Source organism: Falco rusticolus, chromosome 7 (genome assembly GCF_015220075.1).
Source record: "Falco rusticolus isolate bFalRus1 chromosome 7, bFalRus1.pri, whole genome shotgun sequence".
NCBI lineage: Eukaryota > Metazoa > Chordata > Aves > Falconiformes > Falconidae > Falco > Falco rusticolus.
In genome coordinates this window covers 49,156,272-49,177,318 of record NC_051193.1, presented here as the reverse complement: position 1 = coordinate 49,177,318, position 21,047 = coordinate 49,156,272, and the positions used below count along the sequence as shown (strand labels likewise).

The 21,047-nt window shown below is 39.6% G+C and overlaps 1 protein-coding gene across 3 annotated transcripts in view; it reads left to right on the top strand.

Annotated features, from left to right (window-relative positions):
* Nucleotides 1–21,047, top strand: part of PDHX (pyruvate dehydrogenase complex component X) — a 47,810-nt gene that overhangs the window by 2,602 nt on the left and 24,161 nt on the right. For all 3 annotated transcript variants that reach the window (XM_037393983.1, XM_037393985.1, XM_037393984.1), the window contains 2 exons: nt 7,615–7,698; nt 15,058–15,158. In XM_037393983.1, coding sequence (XP_037249880.1) covers nt 7,615–7,698; nt 15,058–15,158 — 185 coding nt within the window. The remainder of the gene's footprint in view (nt 1–7,614; nt 7,699–15,057; nt 15,159–21,047) is intronic.

Here is a 21,047-nt window from a genome sequence, read left to right as displayed (position 1 = left end):
ACATAGGCACACAGCCTTGAGGAGACGCCTACAGTTTTGAGGAGACGCCTGCCCTTCTTCCTCTAACAAAAGGGTCTATTTTAAAAAAGAATGAGAAAAGGATGAGAGATATTCCAATGCTATCTAGAGGGAGGGAGTGCTAAGTCTCCTTGCTGGAGAAGATCGGATGGTCACAAGAACATGAATCACCTACAAACCTGCAAGACCACCACATTCCAGGCAAAGGACTGATAAGCTAATTAACATACGAAGTGGGTTTAGGTAACGAATATGTATAGGCGTTAATTGAATATTCATTTGTTTCATTGTATAAATGTGAGATGGTTCCTCGCTTCGGGCATGCACGCTAGTGGAGGAGCGATCCCCCGTGCATCTGCACGCAATAAACATACCTACTTTATAACTTTCGAGTTATAGAGTCTAATTCTGCACGTCAGAAGAAAGAAAAATAGAATGAACCTTTATGTGGGAGGTCTGTCAATTTTTCTGTGTTTTTAATATTTCTTAATCTTATCATTGATACCGGGTTGGAGTAAATCTTGCAGTTCTCTACTGGTTACAGAATATGGTTTAGGAAGTCACGAAATCTCTCTCCAGTGGGGCGCTTAAAGCATTGTCTTCAGTTCATTGCAGTTCTGTTGGTTTGACAATGCTGTAGCTATTTTCCATATCAAAGTATGTTAAAAAGAGGCATTGAACCTGTGTTAGGCTGGATAAGTTTAAGTACAAAATTCACTGTCAATGGGATTCTTCGATTGTAGTTAACAGGATATTACAGAGGTCTGCTGGTCTGCTCTCCTCTTAAAGTGCTGTTCGTCAGTCTGATAGCCTAAGCATGCATTGAATCTCTTCGTGGAGAAGGAAGGAGGCAGAAACATCGTGCCAAGACTCAACTGGATTCATAAAATATGTCACCAAGAACAAATTCTCTTGGATACACAGATTTTCTTCAAACTAGCAGCTACAGCTTATGTGAAGTTTTTTTAAGCCTTACAATAAAATAGATTAAAAATGTATGTAACTCCTGTGTGGGACAATACAGCAGAATTTCAAATGCTAACACTTAGCAGCTATAAGTAAGCTGGTGTTGTCTTTTTAAATTAAGACCTGTGATGTGGTGGGGTTTTTTTGTTTGAATCCATTTGGGAAACAAAATGTTTCCACACGTGCATTGTTTTGTAACTTAAGCAGTATGTTGAACTTGCAGTGAACAGTTTAATGGAAAACATCTACGACGTTTGCAGTCATATTGCAATATGTTTTAAGTCTGCAGGGACAATTCAGACTTCTACAGCCAGATATTTCATCTTCTGAATGAAATCACTACATAGGATAGTACAATATTTATATGTAATTATGTTTTGAAGTAAAAGGTTAGCAGTCTTCTAGGTAGTAGTAAACGTCATTACCCGCAGCTTGCAAGGTCTTGTATGCAGCCTCTTCAGCGAAAAGTGGAACATAGGGATAGTTTATTTTTGTTACAATTTCTAAATATACTTGTAGATTTGTGAGGATAGAATTACACTGAAGTGTGTCCATAGGTTGAGAAGGGAAAGAAGGCTATTTGAGTTACAACATAAAGCATGAGAGTAGCAGTGGAAAGACGGATGTTCTTTCGTTTTGATTTGATGCAGAGTGAACTATTCCACTAGCACATCAGTGATACGGAGTAACATCTATCTCATTAAGAGGGTTTATATTGTCTTGCCTGCTGAAGCAGCTGAGTAGCCATCAGCTCCCCATATCTTTCGAAACAGTAGCAGCAGAACATTGTAGGGTTTTGTTTTTGTTATTTTGTTGTGGTTTTTTTTAAAAAGAATTTTCCTTTAAGCTATATGATATATTGGGCTTGCTCCAGTAGCAGGAAAACTTACCTATGTAATAATAACAACAAGCTTTTATTACAAGTCAAATATTCTGCATAAGTGGTGAAAAGCTGGGGAAGTATGAAGGAAATTTTTATTTAGCTACCATTGTGGATACTTCTCTGATCTACTCAGTAGAGGTTTTGCCATTTCTATCTAGTGATAAGTGGGTTTATTCTGTGTGGTGTGGTTTTGTTGTAGTGTGATTGTTAGTAAGAAGTTGTTAAGTACCTGAGAACACTGTTAGCCTACTCTATTGGCTATTAAAGTCTTGTATCTTCTCGGGTCACTTTGAGATACAATTCTTGCAGTGAGGCACAATAGTATGGAAAATTGCAGTTTCACTTTTTCAGTTTTGGCACATGCTTAGATTTTTTGGATACTTCTTTCTCCTCTGTTTCCTGTTTATTTTATTTATTTTTTTATACAGTTGATGATACAAAGCAGGGAGGGATGATCCACCAGAAGGCTGCACTGCCATTCAGCGAAACCTGGACAGGCTGGAGACTTGGGCGGAGAGGAACCTGATGAAGTTCAATAAAGGCAAGTGTAGGGTCCTGCACCTGGGGAGGAACAACCTCACACACCAGTATGGGCTAGAGCTTGACCAGCTGGAAGGCAGCTCTTCAGAGAAGGACTGGGAGTGCTGGTGGGCAGCAAGTTGCCCATGAGCCAGCAGTGAGCCCTTGTGGCCAAGGAGGCCCATGGGACCCTGGGGTGCATTAGGAGCAGTGTGGCCAGCAGGTCAAGGGAAGTGATTCTCCCCCTCTGCTCTGCCCTGGTGGGGCTGCATCTGGAGTGCTGTGTCCAGTTGTGGGCTCCCCACTTCAAGAGACACATGGAACCACTGGAGAAGCTCCAGAGGGCTACAAAGATGATTATGGGGACTGGAGCATCTCCCTTGTGAGGAAAGGCTGAGAGATGTTTCTTCATAGGAGAGGTACATGTTCCATCCCTCTGACTGTCTTTATGGGCCTCCTCTGGACCTGCTCCAACAGGTCCCTGTCTTTCATGTACCAAGGACTGCAGAGCTATATACAGTACTCCTAGTGGGGTCTCACCAGAGCAGATTAGAGGGGCAGAATTACTTCCCTCAAGAGACTGACCATGCTTCTTTTAATGTTTCCCAGGATACGGTTGGCTTTCTAGGCTGTGAGTGCACATTGTTGGTTCATGGCCAATTTTTCATGTGTCAGTACCCCAAGTCCTTCTTGGCAGTGCTGCTCACAATCCCTTCATCCCCCAGCCTGTAGTGATACTGGGGGTTTCTCTGACCCAGGTCCAGGACCTTGCACCTGGCCTTGTTGAATCTCATGAAGTTCACATGGGCCTGCTTCTTGAGGTTGTGCAGGTCCCTCTGGATGGCATCCCATCCCTCGGGTGTGCCAACTGCACCACTCATCTTGGTGTCATCTGCAAACTTGCTGAGAGTGCATCCCACTGTCTATATCATTGATGGAGATATTGAACAGTACTGGTCCCAATGTGGACCCCTGAGGGGCACCACTCATCACCCGTCTTTATCTGGACGTGGAGCCATTGACCACTACCCTCTGGATGTGGCCATCCAGCCAATTCCTCAGTCACCGAACAGTCCACCCATCGAATCCATAGCTCCCCAGTTTAGAGAGAAGGGTGTTGTGGGGGATTGTGCCTTACAGAAGTCCAGATAGGCAGCATCTGTAGCTCTTTCCTTGTGCACTGAGGTAGTCACTCCAACATAGAAGGCTGCTAGGTTGGTGAGGCAGGCCTTGCCCTTGGTGAAGCCATGCTGGCTGTCTCAAATCACCTCCCTGTTCTCCATGTGCTGTAGCACAGCTCCTAGGAGGGTCTGTTTCATGACCTTCCCAGGCACAGAGGTGCGGCCGATAGGTCGGTAGTTCCCAGGGTCCTCCTTTCTACCCTTTTTAAAAATGGGTGCAATGTTTCCCTTTTTCCAGTGACCAGGGACTTCACCTGGCTGCCATGACTTTTTAAATACCATGGAGGGTGGCTTGGCAGATACATCAGCCAATTCTCTCAGGACTCTATGGGACCCAGCAAGATGCATGCTAGTTACCTGTGTTGAGGTTCCTCGGGTGGTCACAAACCTGATCTCTTACAGTAGGAGGGACTTTGCTCCCTGAGTCACTGCCATGAGGTCCTTCTGCTAGTTGGGTGTGGGAAGAGAGTTTAAATAATAATGGAAATAATGAAAATAGTTTTTCCATTATTTCTATGTAATGTCTTTCACTCTACCTAATCTCTGAAATATTTATGGTTGAATACCTACATTCTTTTACAAGAGTAGCGATTTATTCTTTCATAATTCTATTGCAATGAGAAAGACAAGGTCAGATGTATTGGATGTATTAACATTAATGAATTACAGAACGTAGGTGGACACTTTTAATTCCTTTAAATCATTGTGTATTAGTTGAAGTTTCACTTCTATCTTTGTGTTCTCTGAAATCTTAACCATGGTAACTCTTAGGACTTGGAAATAAAGATAAGAGGCATTCTTACTCTAGGTGACACATGCTTTTCAGCTCAAAATTCTAGGGTTTTTTTTTTCCTTCACCTTCCAAATAATGGGGGGGAAGGATTAATTTCTAAGGTTTTAAAGCTGTTCATGATTACTCTAAGCGATACAGCAACTGGGAGAAATGTGGTATTGTTGCCTATTGAATGATAATAAGCCTTAATGGTGAGCATTAGAGACAAGGGAATATGAAGTAGAATTGATTCTTGCTGTTGTATACAATGTACTTTCTATGTTTCTGTTTCTGTTCTTTAACTGAATACAGATTCAGATTGAAAAGTTAAAGAAAGAACCTCAAAAATCTTTCAAGTGCTGGAAAACGACTCTTAAAAATAGTATCTGAATAAAGATATGTTTAATTCAGCCTTTTAACTATCCTTAAAAGGCCAAAAAGATCTTTTGTGTTACAAGCTGTATGTCAGATAACTACTTTGATATACTGGATCAAATAGCAAGAGATGTAGTGTGCTATGAAGCCAGGGAATGTGCTGCATCACAAACCCTGTCCTCAGAAGAATCCCGCTTAACATGGCATGCAGCTTGCTGCTGGGCAGTGCCAGTTCCTTCTATGTATGGGTTTACTAAACAAATTTAGTCAACTGGGAGACTGAAGTGATGGGCTAGCTAGCTGTGTTTAGTACATGGTGTTGTAGGGCCAGAGTGTTGTGATGTTGTGTTGCTTAAATACGTTGGACTTCTCAGATATTTTTATTTTGCTTGTCAAAGGAAAGAAAAGGGTAAGAATTTACCTGGTCTATATATATAGACACTCACTGATGAGAAGAATCTCTGTAATGAGAAATCTTTCAAGCTTTTTAACAGGCATAAGATACAATCACTGAAACTTGAAATTAGGCAATTTTATTCTGCAAAGTAGATAGTTTCCTAGCAGAAAGGATAAATAAGCATTGGAAAAGTTTATCAGTGAAAAAGGTAGATCATCAGTGTCTGGAGTACTAGGATCAGGGGAGCTTTATTAATTTAAAATATATTATTTAATCTGTCATCTAGAAAAAATTCCACAGCCTGCAGCAAAGAGGAGGAGGACAGGAGAAAGGGGGATGTAGTGTTCGTGGTGGATTCTGACAAGACCAACTGTCATGGTTTAATCCTGGCCTGTGACTAAGCACCACACGGAGCCACTCACTCACTCACTCCCCCCACAGTGGGATGGGGGAGAGGATCAGAAGAGTAAGAGCGAGAAAGCTTGTGGGTTGAGATAAAGACAGTTTAATAGGTAAAGCAAAAGCTGTGCACGCAAGCAAAACCAAGGAATTCATTCACCACTTCCCATCAGTAGGCAGGTGTTCACCCATCTCCAGGAAAGCTGAGCTCCGTCACATGTAACAGTTACTTGGGAAAACAAACACCATAATGGTAAATGTCCCTCCCACCTCCTTCTTTTTCCATTAGCTTATATCTACTCAGCATGACACCATATGGTATGGAATATCCCTTTGGCTAGTTTGGGTCATCTGTCCTGGCTGTGTCCCCTCCCAATTTCTTGTGCCCCTCCAGCCCTCTCACTGGCAGGGCCTGAGAAACTGAAAAGTCCTTGACTTAGTATGACCATTACCCAGCAACAACAAAAAGCATCGGTGTGCTGTCAACATTGTTCTCACACTAAATCCAAAACACAGCACTGCACCAGCTACTAGGAAGAAAATTAACTCTGTCCCAGTCAAAACTGGACACCAACCAAACTTCTGGTCTAGGAATTCAGGACTCTGAATTCCCATTTCTTTTTTTTTAATGCTTGAGCTTTGGGGAATGGAATTACACAGTTTGCCTTGCATGCTCTTAATTCTGCAGTTCAGCATTAAGACAGAGGTTATAATCAAGATATAAGTATCTAGCCTTTGGCTAAAAGCTGGAAAGCATTCTAGCAATTGTCTAGATATGTTCCGCACATTTACACCCCACTCTGTCCTCACACATGCATACCCATGACTAGAAGCCTGAGGATGGATAAAGTACACTGAACAGAAGAGAAGATGCCAGCCTGGTTGGTACTCTGGTCATACATTCATAGTCATACTGCTGATACACTGCATAACTAGGAAGAAAAACTATGGTAAACACTACTGAGGAATTTGTGCGTGGAGTTACACTATGCTCTGTAGCACATCATGGTTCATCAACAAGGAACGTATCAATAACTGTCACCCAGTTTCTTGTGATTGCAGCAATTTCAGCCTATCTTGAGGATTGAGATAGCTGTGCGTGCATGTGTCTGTGTGTTCTCTCCTCTGGGCTTATACCTGACAAGTCTTATGCTCAGACTTCCTTCCTGCCCGGCAAGCGGGAAATGAGAGGACAGGTCTTTAAGACTCATCTCATTCACTTCTGTGACAGACTGCGGCACAGTGTTTTATTCAAGGTTTTGCTCAGAGACCCTGACAGGGCAGAAGGAAGCATATGCAGGATCATGTGTGGAAATCCCCCCAAAATGGAAATGTGGTTTGGTTTAGTACATATGTCCCTGATACGCAAGAGTCAGGGTGTGATAGCTGGCAGCTTTAAAAGTTATGGCATGTCAGGGGCAAGGGGGGAATAAAAAATTAAAATCACAGCTCCACGCTAGCTACTCTTCCCGCCCCCCCCCCCCCCAATGTATATTTGTATTTTATAGCTGCTTTTTCATCCTACACATGATGGCTTGTGTGTAGTTAGTGCTCTAACCAAGTTGTAGATTTTTTTCTGTTTACATTTCTGTTGGACAGAAGGTATGTAACTCTATTTCGCTTGCATCCGTTGTAGGATTGTTCAGTAGGTCAGGCTGAACTGAGAGGGTACTTGAAATACTACTTTATGTATTTTTAATAATGGAATAAGACTTGGTTGTGGAGAAAGTTTCCATTAAAAATTAATTGAATCAAAGCTGAAGCAGTGTGAGTATATAAAGTCATCTTCATCAAAGCAAAAGTTTCTATATATATTTTTACTTAAGGTAGAGTTTAGTTTGCTTGATGCTTTGTATTATTTATGACTTAATACAATAGCTCCTGTTCCCTCTGTAACATAGAGGTTCTATATTTAGTGCCTTGTTTTCCTTGGTGCTCTTGGGAGTGCATACTTGTCATAAGAAAAGAGCATCATAGTGAATCTTTTGTTCAAAAGTGCATAAATCTGAAAGACAGTTACTTCCATTTGTGTTAAGCAGTTGACTGAGAAAGTAAGTGTACTGAAAAAATATTTAGTCTAGATAATTATGTGTTTGTTTTACAGGTACACCTGGTATTAAAGTTCTCATGCCTGCACTTTCTCCTACAATGGAAGAAGGAAACATTGTGAAATGGTTAAAAAAGGAAGGTAAGATAGCATTTTCTATGGCCATGTTTGTAATTCTTCAGCTATACAAATCTATTCTTACAGAGTAAGATCATTCTTTCTGTTTTAGTATTTTGAAGCAAAATGTTTGGTATATGGATGCTGTCTTCCTGAACAATACTCACTTTGAAATTGTTTGTTCTTGAAATGTTTTTCCTTTAGTTCCCTTTCAAAAGGTTGCATCAGTCATATTTTTGAAAAGCTTCCGTTAGGCTGTTCGAGGGTGTGAGTGTGTGTGTGTTGTTTTTAATTCCCAGTGTTGTCATACAGACCAGTAACTTTGGAAAGCTGAGAGCCTTTGACTTCAGGGAGGGTCTCTGTTTCATTATTCCACTACATTACAGAATTATATGAAAGATTGGTGTTTTTATAGTTTTATTCAGCACTTAAATATCTAAGCAATAGTCTACAATTAAAGCTGATAGAAAAATGTAAATTACTTTCATAACCCAAATTGCAAATGGGGAAATCTCTTTCCAAGAAAAAAAACACCCCAAAATAAAACCCAAACTACTCCTCCAAAAAAAGCCTAACAACCTTGGTTATCTTAGGTTCTCTGTGCTCTGACAACTGAAAAGCAATGTACTTCTGTTAAAATACATTGGAGCAGCTAGAGAAATAGTCTGGGTGTATGTTCTCACTTCACATAGTTTATATGTAAATGAAAAATGATCTGCAGAAGAATCAGCAGTCCCTGTTCTGCCAGGAAATCCTTCTCCCCTCTCCTCCTATCTTTTCCCCTCTCCAATTTAATACTAAACCTGTGTTTTTACTGTAGTTTTGGATTCCAGGTAGCATTTGTCCATTGTTATAGGATGCGTTGTGGAGTTTTAAATGACTGTAGGAATATATCTTGTTCTCAAACATTTTTACCTTTGTTAAAGCGATGAATGTGTTTGGAGAAAAGAAAATCTCTTAAAGCATATTATCTTTGAGAGACACAATTTGGTGAGCTAAATGTGTGTTTTGACTATTCTGCCTAAATAAGCCATTTCCTTTGGCTAGTCTTCTAAGTGTTTATACAGCCTCCATCATTGTGCTGCTGGAGTACTTTGCTTTTATATATTTTGAATACATTTTGAGAGGTGGCCAGAAAGCAGCTTGTTGCTCCAGTACTGGACGTGACCTTTTGCTTGTAAAGCTTCTAGTAAGAATTTCTGCAGAATTTGCTAGGAAATATGGCAGCTATGTCTGTAGAAAGCAGTTCTTGAAACTTGAAGCTTCAGTGAGTCAAGTATCAAGTCAAAGATTATACAGAAAGGAAGGAACAATCCAAAGTCCTTTTTCTATTCATTAGTTGTCAATAACTGTAAATAACAATAACATAAAAAATGAACGGTAGTCTGCTTTGCAGTAAATATAACATTCAAAATTGCAAGAGAAAGCACAGAAGAGAGCACAATAGGAATTGAAGTAGATTCCAGTTGACTCCACAACACAAATGAATCAATTTCATTATGAAAAGGTCTTAAGACGTAACATCTATACAATGTTTTTTCTCAGTCTTTCCACTACGCTTCCACCCTATTACAAAAGGAGAAAAAGAAGCTCCTATGTTAGTTAAGTTAAAATAAAAAATATTTTAGGATTTCTATTGCTCTACTTTCTATTTAGAAACAAGACCAAAACTGAATCACAGGATCACAGAATGTTCAGGCTTGGAAGGGACCTCTGCAGATCATCTAGTCCAACCCCCTGCTAAAGCAGGTTCACCTAGAGACAGTTGCAGAGAGTCATGTCCAGGCAAGTTTTGAATGTCTCCAGAGAAGGGAGACTCCACAGCCTCTCTGGGCAGCCTGTTCCAGTGCTCTGTCACCCTCAAAGTAAAGAAGGTCTTCCTCGTATTCAGAAGGAACTTCTTGTGTTGCAGCCCATTGCCCCTTGTCCTGTCACCTGGTACTACTGAAAAGAGCCTGGCCCCATCCTCTTGACACTCACCCTTAAGATATTTGTAGACATCGATAAGATCCCCTCTCAGTCTTCTCTTCTCCAGGCTACACAGGCCCAGCTCTCTCAGCCTTTCCTCACAAGGGAGATGCTCCAGTCCCCTCAGCATCTTTGCAGCCCTCTGCTGGACCCTCTCCAGTGGTTCCATGTATCTCTTGAAGTGGGGAGCCCACAACTGGACACAGCACTCCAGATGCAGCCCCACCAGGGCAGAGCAGAGGGGGAGAATCACTTCCCTTGACCTGCTGGCCACACTGCTCCTAATGCACCCCAGGGTCCCATGGGCCTCCTTGGCCCCAAGGGCTCACTGCTGGCTCATGAGCAGCTTGCTGCCCACCAGAACTCTCATGTCCTTCTTGGCAGAGCTGCCTTCCAGGAGGTCAGGCCCCAGCCTGTGCTGGTGTGTGGGGTCGTTCCTCCCCAGGTGCAGGACCTTACACTTGCCTTCATTGAACTTTGTGAGGTTCCTCTCTGCCCAGCTCTCCAGCCTGCCCAGGTCTCACTGGATGGCAGCGCAGCCTTCTGGTGGATCAGCCGCTCCTCCCAGTTCTGTATCAGCAAACTTGCTGAGGGCACACTCTGTCCCCTCATCCAGGTCACTGATGACTAAGTTGAACCGGATTGGACCCAGCGCTGTCCCCTGGTGAACACCACTAGCTAAAGGCCTCCAGCTGGATTCTGCCGTTGATCACAACCCTCTGAGCTCTGCCATTCAGCCAGTTCTCAGTCCCGCTCACTGTCCACTCATGTAGTCCACACTTCCTGAGTTTTTGTATGAGTATGTTATGGGAGACAGCGTCAAAAGCCTTGCTGAGGTCAAGGTAGGCAACGTCCACTGCTCTCCCCTTGTCTGCCCAGCCAGTCATTCCATCACAGAAGGCTATCAGGCTGGTCAGGCATGATTTCCCCTTGGTGAATCCACACTGACTGTTCCTGATGACCTTCTTTTCCTCTGCATGCTTAGAGATGACCTCCAGGATGAGCTGTTCCATCACCTTTCCAGGGATGGAGGTGAGGTTCATGGCCTGTAGTTTCCTGGGTCGTCCTTCTTGCCCTTTTTGATTACTGAACTCCTCAGGCACCTCTCCTGTTCTCCATGACCTTTCCCAGATGATGGAGGGTGATTTGGCGATAACATCTGCCAGCTCCCTCAGCACTTGGGGGTGCATCCCATCGGGGCTCATGGATTTGTGGGTGTCAGGTTTGCTTAGGTGATCTCTAACATGATCCTCCTTGACCAAGGGAAAGTTCTCCTTTTTCCAGATTTCCTCTTTTGCCTCCACGGTCTGGGGAACCGGAGGGCCGGCCTTGGCAGTGAAGACTGAAGCAAAGGTGGCATTCAGAAACTCCTCCTCTGTGTCCTTTGTCACCAGGGCACCCACCACATTCAGCAGTGGGCCCACATTTTCCCTAGTCATACTCTTCCTGCTGATGTAATTAAATAAGCTTTTTTGTTGTTGTCCTTGACCACCTCCCTTTCCAGATTTAATTCTAAATGGAGCTTAGCTTTCCTCATCACCTCCCTGCATATTCTGATAACATCGTTGTATTCCTCCCCCAAGTGGCCTGTCCCTTTTTCCACATCCCATAAACTTCCTTCTTCTGTTTGATTTCTGCCAGAATCTCCTTACTCATCCATGCAGGGCTCCTGCTTGTTATCTTACTCAATGAGGATGCACCTATCTTGAGCTTGAGTGATATTTGGCACGTCTGTGACTGTAATTAGTTCCTATGTATGTGTTTTTCCTCTGACAGTCTGGAAAATAATCATAAGGACAACATTAAAAATGTGAAGATAAATTTTGAAGAAAAAAACCAATGTGATTTAATGCTTATACCCCTTCTGTCTGCAAGGGATGCTCATAACTGCATAATCCTCCAGTGACTTGGCCATCTAAATGTAGTGGCATTACTGAATATAAATGTTTGATAATCTCGTATCTAAGAAAATAAATATTTTAAAACAATTGGAAGAAGCAAGCTGATGATGGCATATGAAATGTTTTTCCCACTGTATAACCAGCAGAGGTCAGTAGAATACTATTATGATTTTTCTGCTCTTTGTGTAAATGTCAAATGTTTTCATTTTGTGGTCTGGTTTCAGTACTGCAGAAGGAAAAATGCTGAACTTAATTGACAGCTTTACTATTTCCTTCTCATTGTTAATGCAGTTTTGTATTGATTCCTGTGGGTAATAAAGTAATTCTCATAAAAATAAACTGTGTTTCTAAAAACTTTTATTTATTATGTATGAATTTAATGTTGATGAAAGATGATAGACTGATGGCCCAGGAGACTGAAATCCTGTTGTTATTGTGGGCAGGAAGCGGAATAAGCAACAGTGCTAGCAGTTTCCTCATGCAGTACATCTTTGCCACCTTCTGAAACATCACCTCCAGGGACTTCTCAGTCTGATTCCAGAGGGTCTTTATGCTCAGACAGCTTTGATTTGATTTGCAAAGAGTACATCAAGGAGTGCACTTTGTGTCTTGTGATTTGGATACTTGTCTGTCAGTAATCGAACAGAGCATGTAGGCTTTTGAATGCCAGTTGGATGTTATCTAGAGGGATACTTGGCTTCAGTAGAGATCCTAATCATTCAGCCTATCTGTAAGAACTCAACCACTTTAAAAAAATGAACCAAACAAGCAAACCCCGCTCACGATTTTTCAAGGGCGTTATATATAATCTCTGAGAGCTGGCATTCATGCAACTTATGTTGCAAATACTGTTCTCTCATTAGAAAGTGTAAGAGCAAAGATGTGCTCTGCAAAAGTGTTCTTTCCAGTGGAAAATAATGATGATCCTTTCCATTGCATTTCGGTACTGAAACACATGAAATTTTTGAATGCTGCTATGAAGTATTCTTAAAATTGCATTTAATTAATTGCATTCCAAACTTGGGCCCATTTATTCGCTGCAGCAGTGAAAGGAAAACAAAAATAGTAGTGGAAAAGTGGTTTACCCAGTTCTCTGAAGACTTTTCCTCTTGCCTTCCTGTCCTGGATTTGACTGGGACAGAGTTAATTTTCTTCCTAGTAGCTGGTGCAGTGCTGTGTTTTGGATTTAGTGTGAGAATAATGTTGATAACACACTGATGTTCTTAGTTGTTGCTGGGTAATGTTTCTACTGAGTCAAGGACTTTTCAGTTTTATGGGCCCTTCCAGTGAGAGGGCTGGAGGGGCACAAGAAGTTGGGAGGGGACACAGTCAGGACAGCTGACCCAGACTAGTCAAAGGGTTATTCCATACCATATGATGTCATGGTCAGTACGTAAACTAGGGCAATGCAGTTGGAGGGGCGCAGGTTGCTGCTTGGGGACTGGGTGGGCATCGGTCAGTGGATGGTGAGCAATTGTATTGTGCATCGCTTGGTTTTTTTTTTTTCCCTTGAGTTTTGTTTCTCTACCTCTTTCTGTTATCATTTTCTTTACAGTTATTAGTATCAGTAGTATACTTTATTTCAATTATTAAACTGTCTTTATCTCAGCCGGTGGGTTTTACCTTTTCCAATTCTGCTCCCCATCCACCAGGGGCCGGGGGGAGTGAGCAAGAGGCTGCTGGTACTTAGTTGCCAGTTGGGGCTAAACCACGACACTTCCCCAGTGTAAGGGAATCCTATAGCTTTCTGTGAACAGCCTCACGTATCCAAGTTAAGAGATGTGTCATATGTGACAAAGACATGGATAAAGGTACTTGGTTTGACTGGCTTGCACTGTTGGGAGTTACAGCTGCAGGTTGCTTAGCACTGAGATTTCTATTTAATGGTGCAGAACACACACAATCTGATTACAGGTTGGGAGAAGAGACTAATTAAGACAGAGTTAAGCTCCTTTCTGCTTGCCTGTCTTAGCTCTGTAGGTTAAAGAATTTGCCCAACAGTTTGATTTCTTAACATCTGTAAAGTGCTTACCTAATGGTCTGATACATGGGCTACTTGAATTAATGATCTAATGGAATTAAAACAATGGTATAGAGCCTGGAATTTTTACTTCCTGTTATATAAAATGTTTATACTCTAGTTATTGCAAAGTACAGTGTGGCAATTAGATTATTAAATTAAATAGATCAGGTCCTAGTTTGTGTAATCCCCTGCCAAGTTCCATCATAGGAACATTTTTTACTATGGCCAACATTAAAATAGAAATTACATTGAAAAATGTTGAGGTAGTCGAATGTTTTGGCCTCCAACAAAATAGGATAACCTTTTCCTTACAGAGCACTGAAAAATAGGGACAATACATATAAGCCTAACGCATGATTACAACTTTTACGTGAAATAAAATTTTAGTATTTCCCCAGTACCAGAAATGCTGCAATGTTATTACCTGTCTAAGCATTTAATTTAATTCCTGATATCACTCTGTTGTGCTTAAGCATGAGAATAAACCTAGTGCAGTTAAATTCCTGTATTTAGGTAAGAGATAAACACTTCTTATTAAATAAGTATTTCCTGTTTCAGGACTCCCAGAATTAGAAGGGGAAAATGAAGTGTTGTGTGATGCTTGTGATCTCTGCAGTAGCGAACAATGGAAACATTCAAAACTTAGTCACTTACATAACTTTAAGCCATAGATGTTCCCATTATGGAACTTGGCTGGGGAGTACAAAAAGTAGTACCTGATTTTTTTAAGTTAATAAATAATTTATGTTAGTAAAGATATTATAAATTGATCTGTTGAAAGAATCCAGATCCATAATGTCTTTATCATGAGCCAGCAGCTACAGATACACTTGAAAAGCAAAGGAAGAGTATACTTCAAATTTAATCATAGATTTGTGTGATGTAGTAAAAGCAATTTCTAACAGTTGTGCATATTTTTATTTCACGAAGGTAAGTATGTTTCTAATACACCTTTTTAACTATATAGGAGATCGGGGAAACAAACTTGCAGACATGCTTTCCAAAGAGATTAAAGTTCCTTAGGTTTTTACTTGAGTAACTTTAATAGTGTGGATACAAACTAGAGAACTCTGGTACTTAGTTGAAGATGTTGCCTGTGCCATTGTCTTTAATAGCTTGCTTTGACTCATGGCTAGTAATGAATATGGAAGGCTCAGGGTTTTATTCATTGTAGTGTTACTGAGTGGTGGTGTTCTGGAAATAAAAAAAAAAAAGTGTGTGTGCTTCCTTTTGGAAAACCTACTGTAAACATAAGTATTTGGAATATCTTAAATGTTCTGGTGCAGCAGTTTGTGTCTCTGAATCTTAGTGCTTTTATTTGGAAATGAAAGATACAATATAATAAATAATGATGGGGGATCAAGTAGCTATAGAATATATTAAAGAATGTAAAGTGGCTGTATTATAGGGATAAGTATCTATTTGCCATGGTTAAATAGATCTGAAAGGAAGTTTAGGCTAAGTATTTTTAAGTTTTGTTATATTTTGCAGGTGAAACAGTGAATGCTGGAGATGCCTTGTGTGAAATTGAGACAGACAAAGCGGTGATTACCATGGAATCAAGTGATGATGGCATATTGGCTAAAATACTGGTAGGGATTCTGCCTTTCTGAGTAGGATGATATAACTTCTCTTCAGACTGTCATTTAGCATATTGCCTCAAAAACTAGTTTAGGTAGCTAGATTTCCTTCTGCTCAGTTTTCAGAATAATGTACTTGCATTCCTAGTGAGAAATAATTGCTCTATTTATAATTTTGTACATGTACCAGGCTACTGGTACATGATTCTATATTTATTTAATGGATTTTCAGTTAAGCTGATTGATTGGGGGGTTTTGTATGTTTTGCACCTTATGAATTATGGCCATGCAATATTGCTGTTTGTGATGTCTTACTCTGAGTTACAAAAAAACAAGTTACAATCAGTTTACTGGAATGTGGAATTTTGAATGATACTTTACCCAGGATATGTGATATCCATGCTAGATTATCTTGTGCTGGCCATTGAAGATGGAACATTATACAAGATGGGCTGACACAGAGTATGATTCTTAGAATTTTTAACTTCCTGTATTCTTAAAGTTAGATTGACTAGGCTTAATATAAAGAATAAGAACTGGCATGAGTGAAGTTATCTGAACATCATTTTGGATTATTGATGTGTATGTGCATATATAACTGTGATAATGCTAGGGTTTTTTTGGCTTCCTTGTTGATGTTTGGATTTAAATCCTGTTCTGTAGGAAGATGAAAGTAGTAACAACTGGACTACAGAGATCAGGATGAAGGACCTGTGGACTGGCTCAGTATTAGATCAAACTTGAAATTAGACAAAGTATGAAAATATCTATAATAAAAAACAAGAAAGAATTTGAAAAACAGGATGTTACAAACAGTTAAGAAAACATGGCCTTGGAAGAAGGACTAGACACCATAAATATATCAAACTGGGACACGAGAACCAACCAAACAGAAAATTAGTTGACCTGTGTGTGAACTATCCTAATTAGCATACTAAAATATCCACCCTTGAACAAAGAAAGCTCCTTAATAACAAAGCCCCCTCCCCACAGAACGTGTGGTGAAAAAAAGAGCACTGTACCTTTAAATGGCGATGAGGCTCTGAAGAGCCAATGAGACTTAAGTGTGACTAAACATAATTGTAAACGATTGTTCAAAGTCTATAAAATGTTCTACTATGTGTTAAGAGAGATGCTAGCTTTGTGGATTTACCACCTAGCATCCATCTCTGTGCAGACATGCAATACGTGATATCTCGGCCCTTGTCTGAGACTGGCTCTTGCACACTGGGTAATGAACTCTGCTTGTGAGTCAACAAACTTACTTCTAACCCTGCATTGCTTGAGGTCTGCTTGTAAATCTTGTGCTATTCTGTACATAGTATATTCTAAAAAGACAAGTCAAATTTTGTATCTTTTTGTCACGTAATGGGTGTGAGTCTGATGCGTGGCCAGAGTGGGAAAGCCTTCCTGTTGAATCATGAGGTTCGGAAAGGATCCCCTTGCTTTCTAAACTCATTCACAGAGAGGAGTCTAGATTTGGCTAGATCCAATCCTAGTCTCAGACTTGGTCAGCAGTTTAGATCTAGAGGATACAGCCACTCTTCAGAGTCAATGTTTGCCTGTCAGATCCCTCTCAAGGACTTTCACTGAAAGAGTTTTACAAAGTTGAAAAAAAACCCAGATGATTTATTAAGGCAACAGATAACAACAAATTTGGAATTGCTGTTGATAAATGCACTTACTGCAACAATCGGGCTCAAGTTAAAAGTTCAGCACTTTAGTTAACAGTACTGTCCCGGGTAACATCAGAGGTGCAAGTCTTACCAAAGAGGTGTCCCTGCTTGGCAGGGGTGGGCAGGCCAAAGATTTCAAATAATCCGTACCTCTTCTGGAAAAACGTTTGTTCTCTATGCATTTTAGATCCATGTGATCGTAGCTTTTGGTCAATAAATAACTATAAGGTGTCTGAAACTTTTCTAACTCTACTAAGTACTTTAAATCCCTTTGTGGAGATGATAAGCCATTATTTCAGTCATGCTTCTTAACAACTCCATGAAGGTGTTGGACTAAAAAGATGTGACTATTTTAACACTAAACAAAGTCTTAAACGATGCTGCCCTGCAAATGTTACTTCATGTACTTGCACTTGTTAATAATGACACTATTTAAAGCTTGATGATATTCAGTCAAAATTGAGAAGTATTTATGAAGAGAGATACCATCATCTGAAAAATGATATAAGCATGAAATTTAATGTCTGTTTCCTTGATATTTGCTTTGTACCTTGATGTTTAGTATGCTCCACTGTTTCACTGTGTTTAATACAATCATTTCACAATCAAGTTAAGTTTATGTAGAAAGTGGGAAGAATTAAAAATTGGAGGGGCTGGCTTTCCACAGAAATCTTACGCTGTTTCTGATGGTTGTAGTTACTAAATTTTGTTGTGACCACAAGTGTCACTAGTAAAATTTCCTCAGAAGACATTGCCAGTTTTGGTCTTAGCACTTAGCTATATTTGTAGTTCTAAGAAGGGTAGATATTGACTTGGTTAGTTAACTGCAAAAACCTGGAAGATAATCCAGAATATCAGTGTGATCAGAGTGGATAAAAAGGTGTGAAATATAGCAGTGCAAGGTGCTGAGTCAAGGAGCTATAGATAAAAGTAGGTTAGAAAAGCATAAGTTATTGATTACTGCAGCTTCCTGCATTGACAGCAGCTCAAAGTTACCTAGACAATTTGCTGACAGAGACTCTTTACATGCTGTTGACACCATCCTATATTTGCATTTAGAAAAAAATATTTCCTCAGTCATCAAAAGTAAATAATTGTACAAAAGTAAACTGTTTTTTATTCTCTTGATGCGGTAGCCACAAATGGCAGCTGATAACTATTCCATTTATCACAATTATTTATGTACTGGAAGACTCTTACATATCTCTCAAGTATTCTCTTTTGCAAGCTTGAAAAAGCTTGAATTCTTCAACCTCCAAAGGATTGTTTTCAAAATTATTTTGTTCTGTTATAATCCTTCAAGTTCTTTTTAACAGTTTCTCTTGGAAGTATGGTGCTCTAAACTGGATTAAATATTCTATCTGAAGCTGTATCAGGACTTTATAGTGAAATACTTCTCAAGTATTTAATGGAACATTTCCCAAATGAAATATGCTATGCTTCTATGACCCACCCTTTTTTGCAGCAGTTTTTATATTGACTCATGTTTAGCTAGTAATCCTGTGTAATCTTGGAGCCTTTTCTGCTCAACTAAAACAGTGTTATTCTACTAACAGTCCTGTAATCATTAAGAACTAAGATTGCACTCTAAAAGAAAATGCTGTTGAAGACAAACTTTTATAGTAAGTATGTAATTTGGTCAGGGAGGTCTCATCTAGGGAATATCTACACAAGAGGAATGAATTGCATAATTATATATAGGCATACTGGTATTAGTTGCAATCTAGCTATTAGGAAACAACAGAATGGGCATAGGTGGAAACTAGTTCCTGGAGCCATTAATGTGCAAGAGAAAATTCTGCACAAAACTCTTGCACAGTGAGACATGATTCTGCTGCTATTGGAAAAGCTATTTTGGTTGGTATAGGTGCATTTTCTTACAACAGCATGTATTCCCATAGTTACCCTTCACCAAAAAAAGGGAGACTAGTTTCCTGTGTGGCAATGTTTAAGAAGTGATGATCTGTTTAGTATCTTCCTTTTTTTGTATAAGCAAAGGGAACATCCTTTGCAAAAATGAAAGCATCAAAATAGATGAGGGGCTGGGTTGGGAGGAGAGGTGATGTAATATGGAACTCGTCTGCAAGTGAAGTCTGTCAGGGCTTAAAAGAAATTGTCATTAGTGTTTAATTTCTACAGGATAACTTGCATTTTAAACACTAGTTTATATAAACAAGTAAGAGTTTTGTAAATCTTTTTTTTAATTTACATTGCTAAATACTAGTTTTTCCCAGATGTTCAAGTTTTTTGTAGCACCTTGAAACTTCTGAGATTTTCTGTCCAGCTGTGGAGCAACACATCTTATAAGTTTCAGATAATCTATTCTGCTATCCCTGGACAAAACATCACATCAGACATATTCTTAAATGTGATTTTAGTCTCCATAGAGTTATTTTAATATTTGCTGGATGAGCAATGCTTTCACTATTTTTAATTCTCTCTTCTTCAGTTAGGAATGTTTCTGAAAATTATTTTGCATCCAATTTTCTTGACAAAAATTTATGTAACCCTTATTTTTTTTTTAATATGAAGTACCTATTCTGCATTTACAGACGCTGCTCTGTTAGGTCATGAAGAGGAGATATGAGGATTGTCTTTGTCAATAGTATTGAAAAGTGATTCCTAGAGATACATTAAAAAATGAATAGCAGACTCCAATATTGATTTTTAAATTTAAATTTTCTCTAATAGTAATCATGATTATTTCAAATAGCATTAGTATTTCAGAAACTGTGTTTTTGCTGTTTCCTGTCTTGTATTCCAAATTCCCAGATTTCTTTCTGTGTATTGCTGTTGTGGCACACTTTTTGATAGATGAAAACCAGAATCCTCAGCAACTGTGTGATATCAGTATCACAGAGCAGTGATACTCAGCCTTAGCCAACATATCTACATCATCCAGTAACAATCATATGCCCAGAACTGAGCTTGAGAAGGAGATGTCAGGAGGTGGAAAGTAATTATAATGTCTTTCAGATTAAGGGGAGAGAGGCAGCTTTATTGGAGTACATTGAATAGGTCATTATACATGCCCAGTCTTTAATGGATTCTTTTAATCCTCTTTTTTGGAATCTAGAAATGGTAGACATAAGTATTAGAGTACAGAATAGGTACACAAATAAGCTTTTATTCCAGTCTCCTAAAAAGTACAGAAGAAACCTGATGTTTTGGAAACTGAAATAGTAGGGGAGCAATAAGATCAGAATTTTCTGGGTTTTTTCCCCCCCTAGCTCAAGTATGATACTTAGTAGTCTTTCTGCAGTATAGTGTGGGTGTTTCTGCACTATATTGGGTTTTCAGTAGATGTTTGTGTGGGGTTTATAACATTAAGCTGTCTCCCTGTTTGTGGACAGGGAGATGATTTCTTATTGACTGTCCTTTCAAAGGCCACTCAAAAGTTTCAGATGTGATGTAGTTGGTGAGAAATTAAGAATGTTTAATGCATCTGAGTTATCAGCACCTGGCTGAAGTTTACTCACTTTCTAAATGAAGTGGGGCAATAATTTTATGGTCTTTGATGCCAACTGCAATTCTGCACTATCTTGACTGAGTTCAGTATGGAAAACTGAATCAAATAAACACACTATTTGCCTAACATTTTGGTTTTTACCTTTAAAGATGGAATGTTCATTACGTTAAATGAATTAAACTTCTGTAACCCTTCTTGGTTTTCCTTGACTGTATGGTTTAAGAAAGAGCAGGCTTAACAGTAAAATATATATCATGCATATATTCCTTTTCTGTCTGAACAGGTCTTTTAATGACCACATCTGATTAAGTGTAATGCAATAAAAATGCAAAAAAAAAAAAAAGTTAAATGACTGAATGAAAGTATTAGAAGGGTAATTTCAGAATGGTGATTATTCTTTCAGTAGTGCTGCTTCTTAAATTAACACTGACTTTTTTTGCCTAAAATACTTACTAGTTCAATTTGGACCAAAACCCGATGATGAATGATTGTTTAAGAACTGGATTTAGTATCCATCACCATTTTCTCATTCATTACCTAAACAAGAATTTGTATGAACTGAAATGACATTGTGTAAAACTTCCACTGCAGAGTGAGCCAGTGTAAGTTCCATCCACCTTTCTTCCAAGGTGTGGCATCACCAGCGCCAAGTACAAGGGGACAACCACTCCCCTTGCCCTGCTGGCCACACTGCTTTGGACACAAGCCAGGATGCTGTTGGGTTCTTGGCCACCTGGGCACACTGCTGGCCCACAT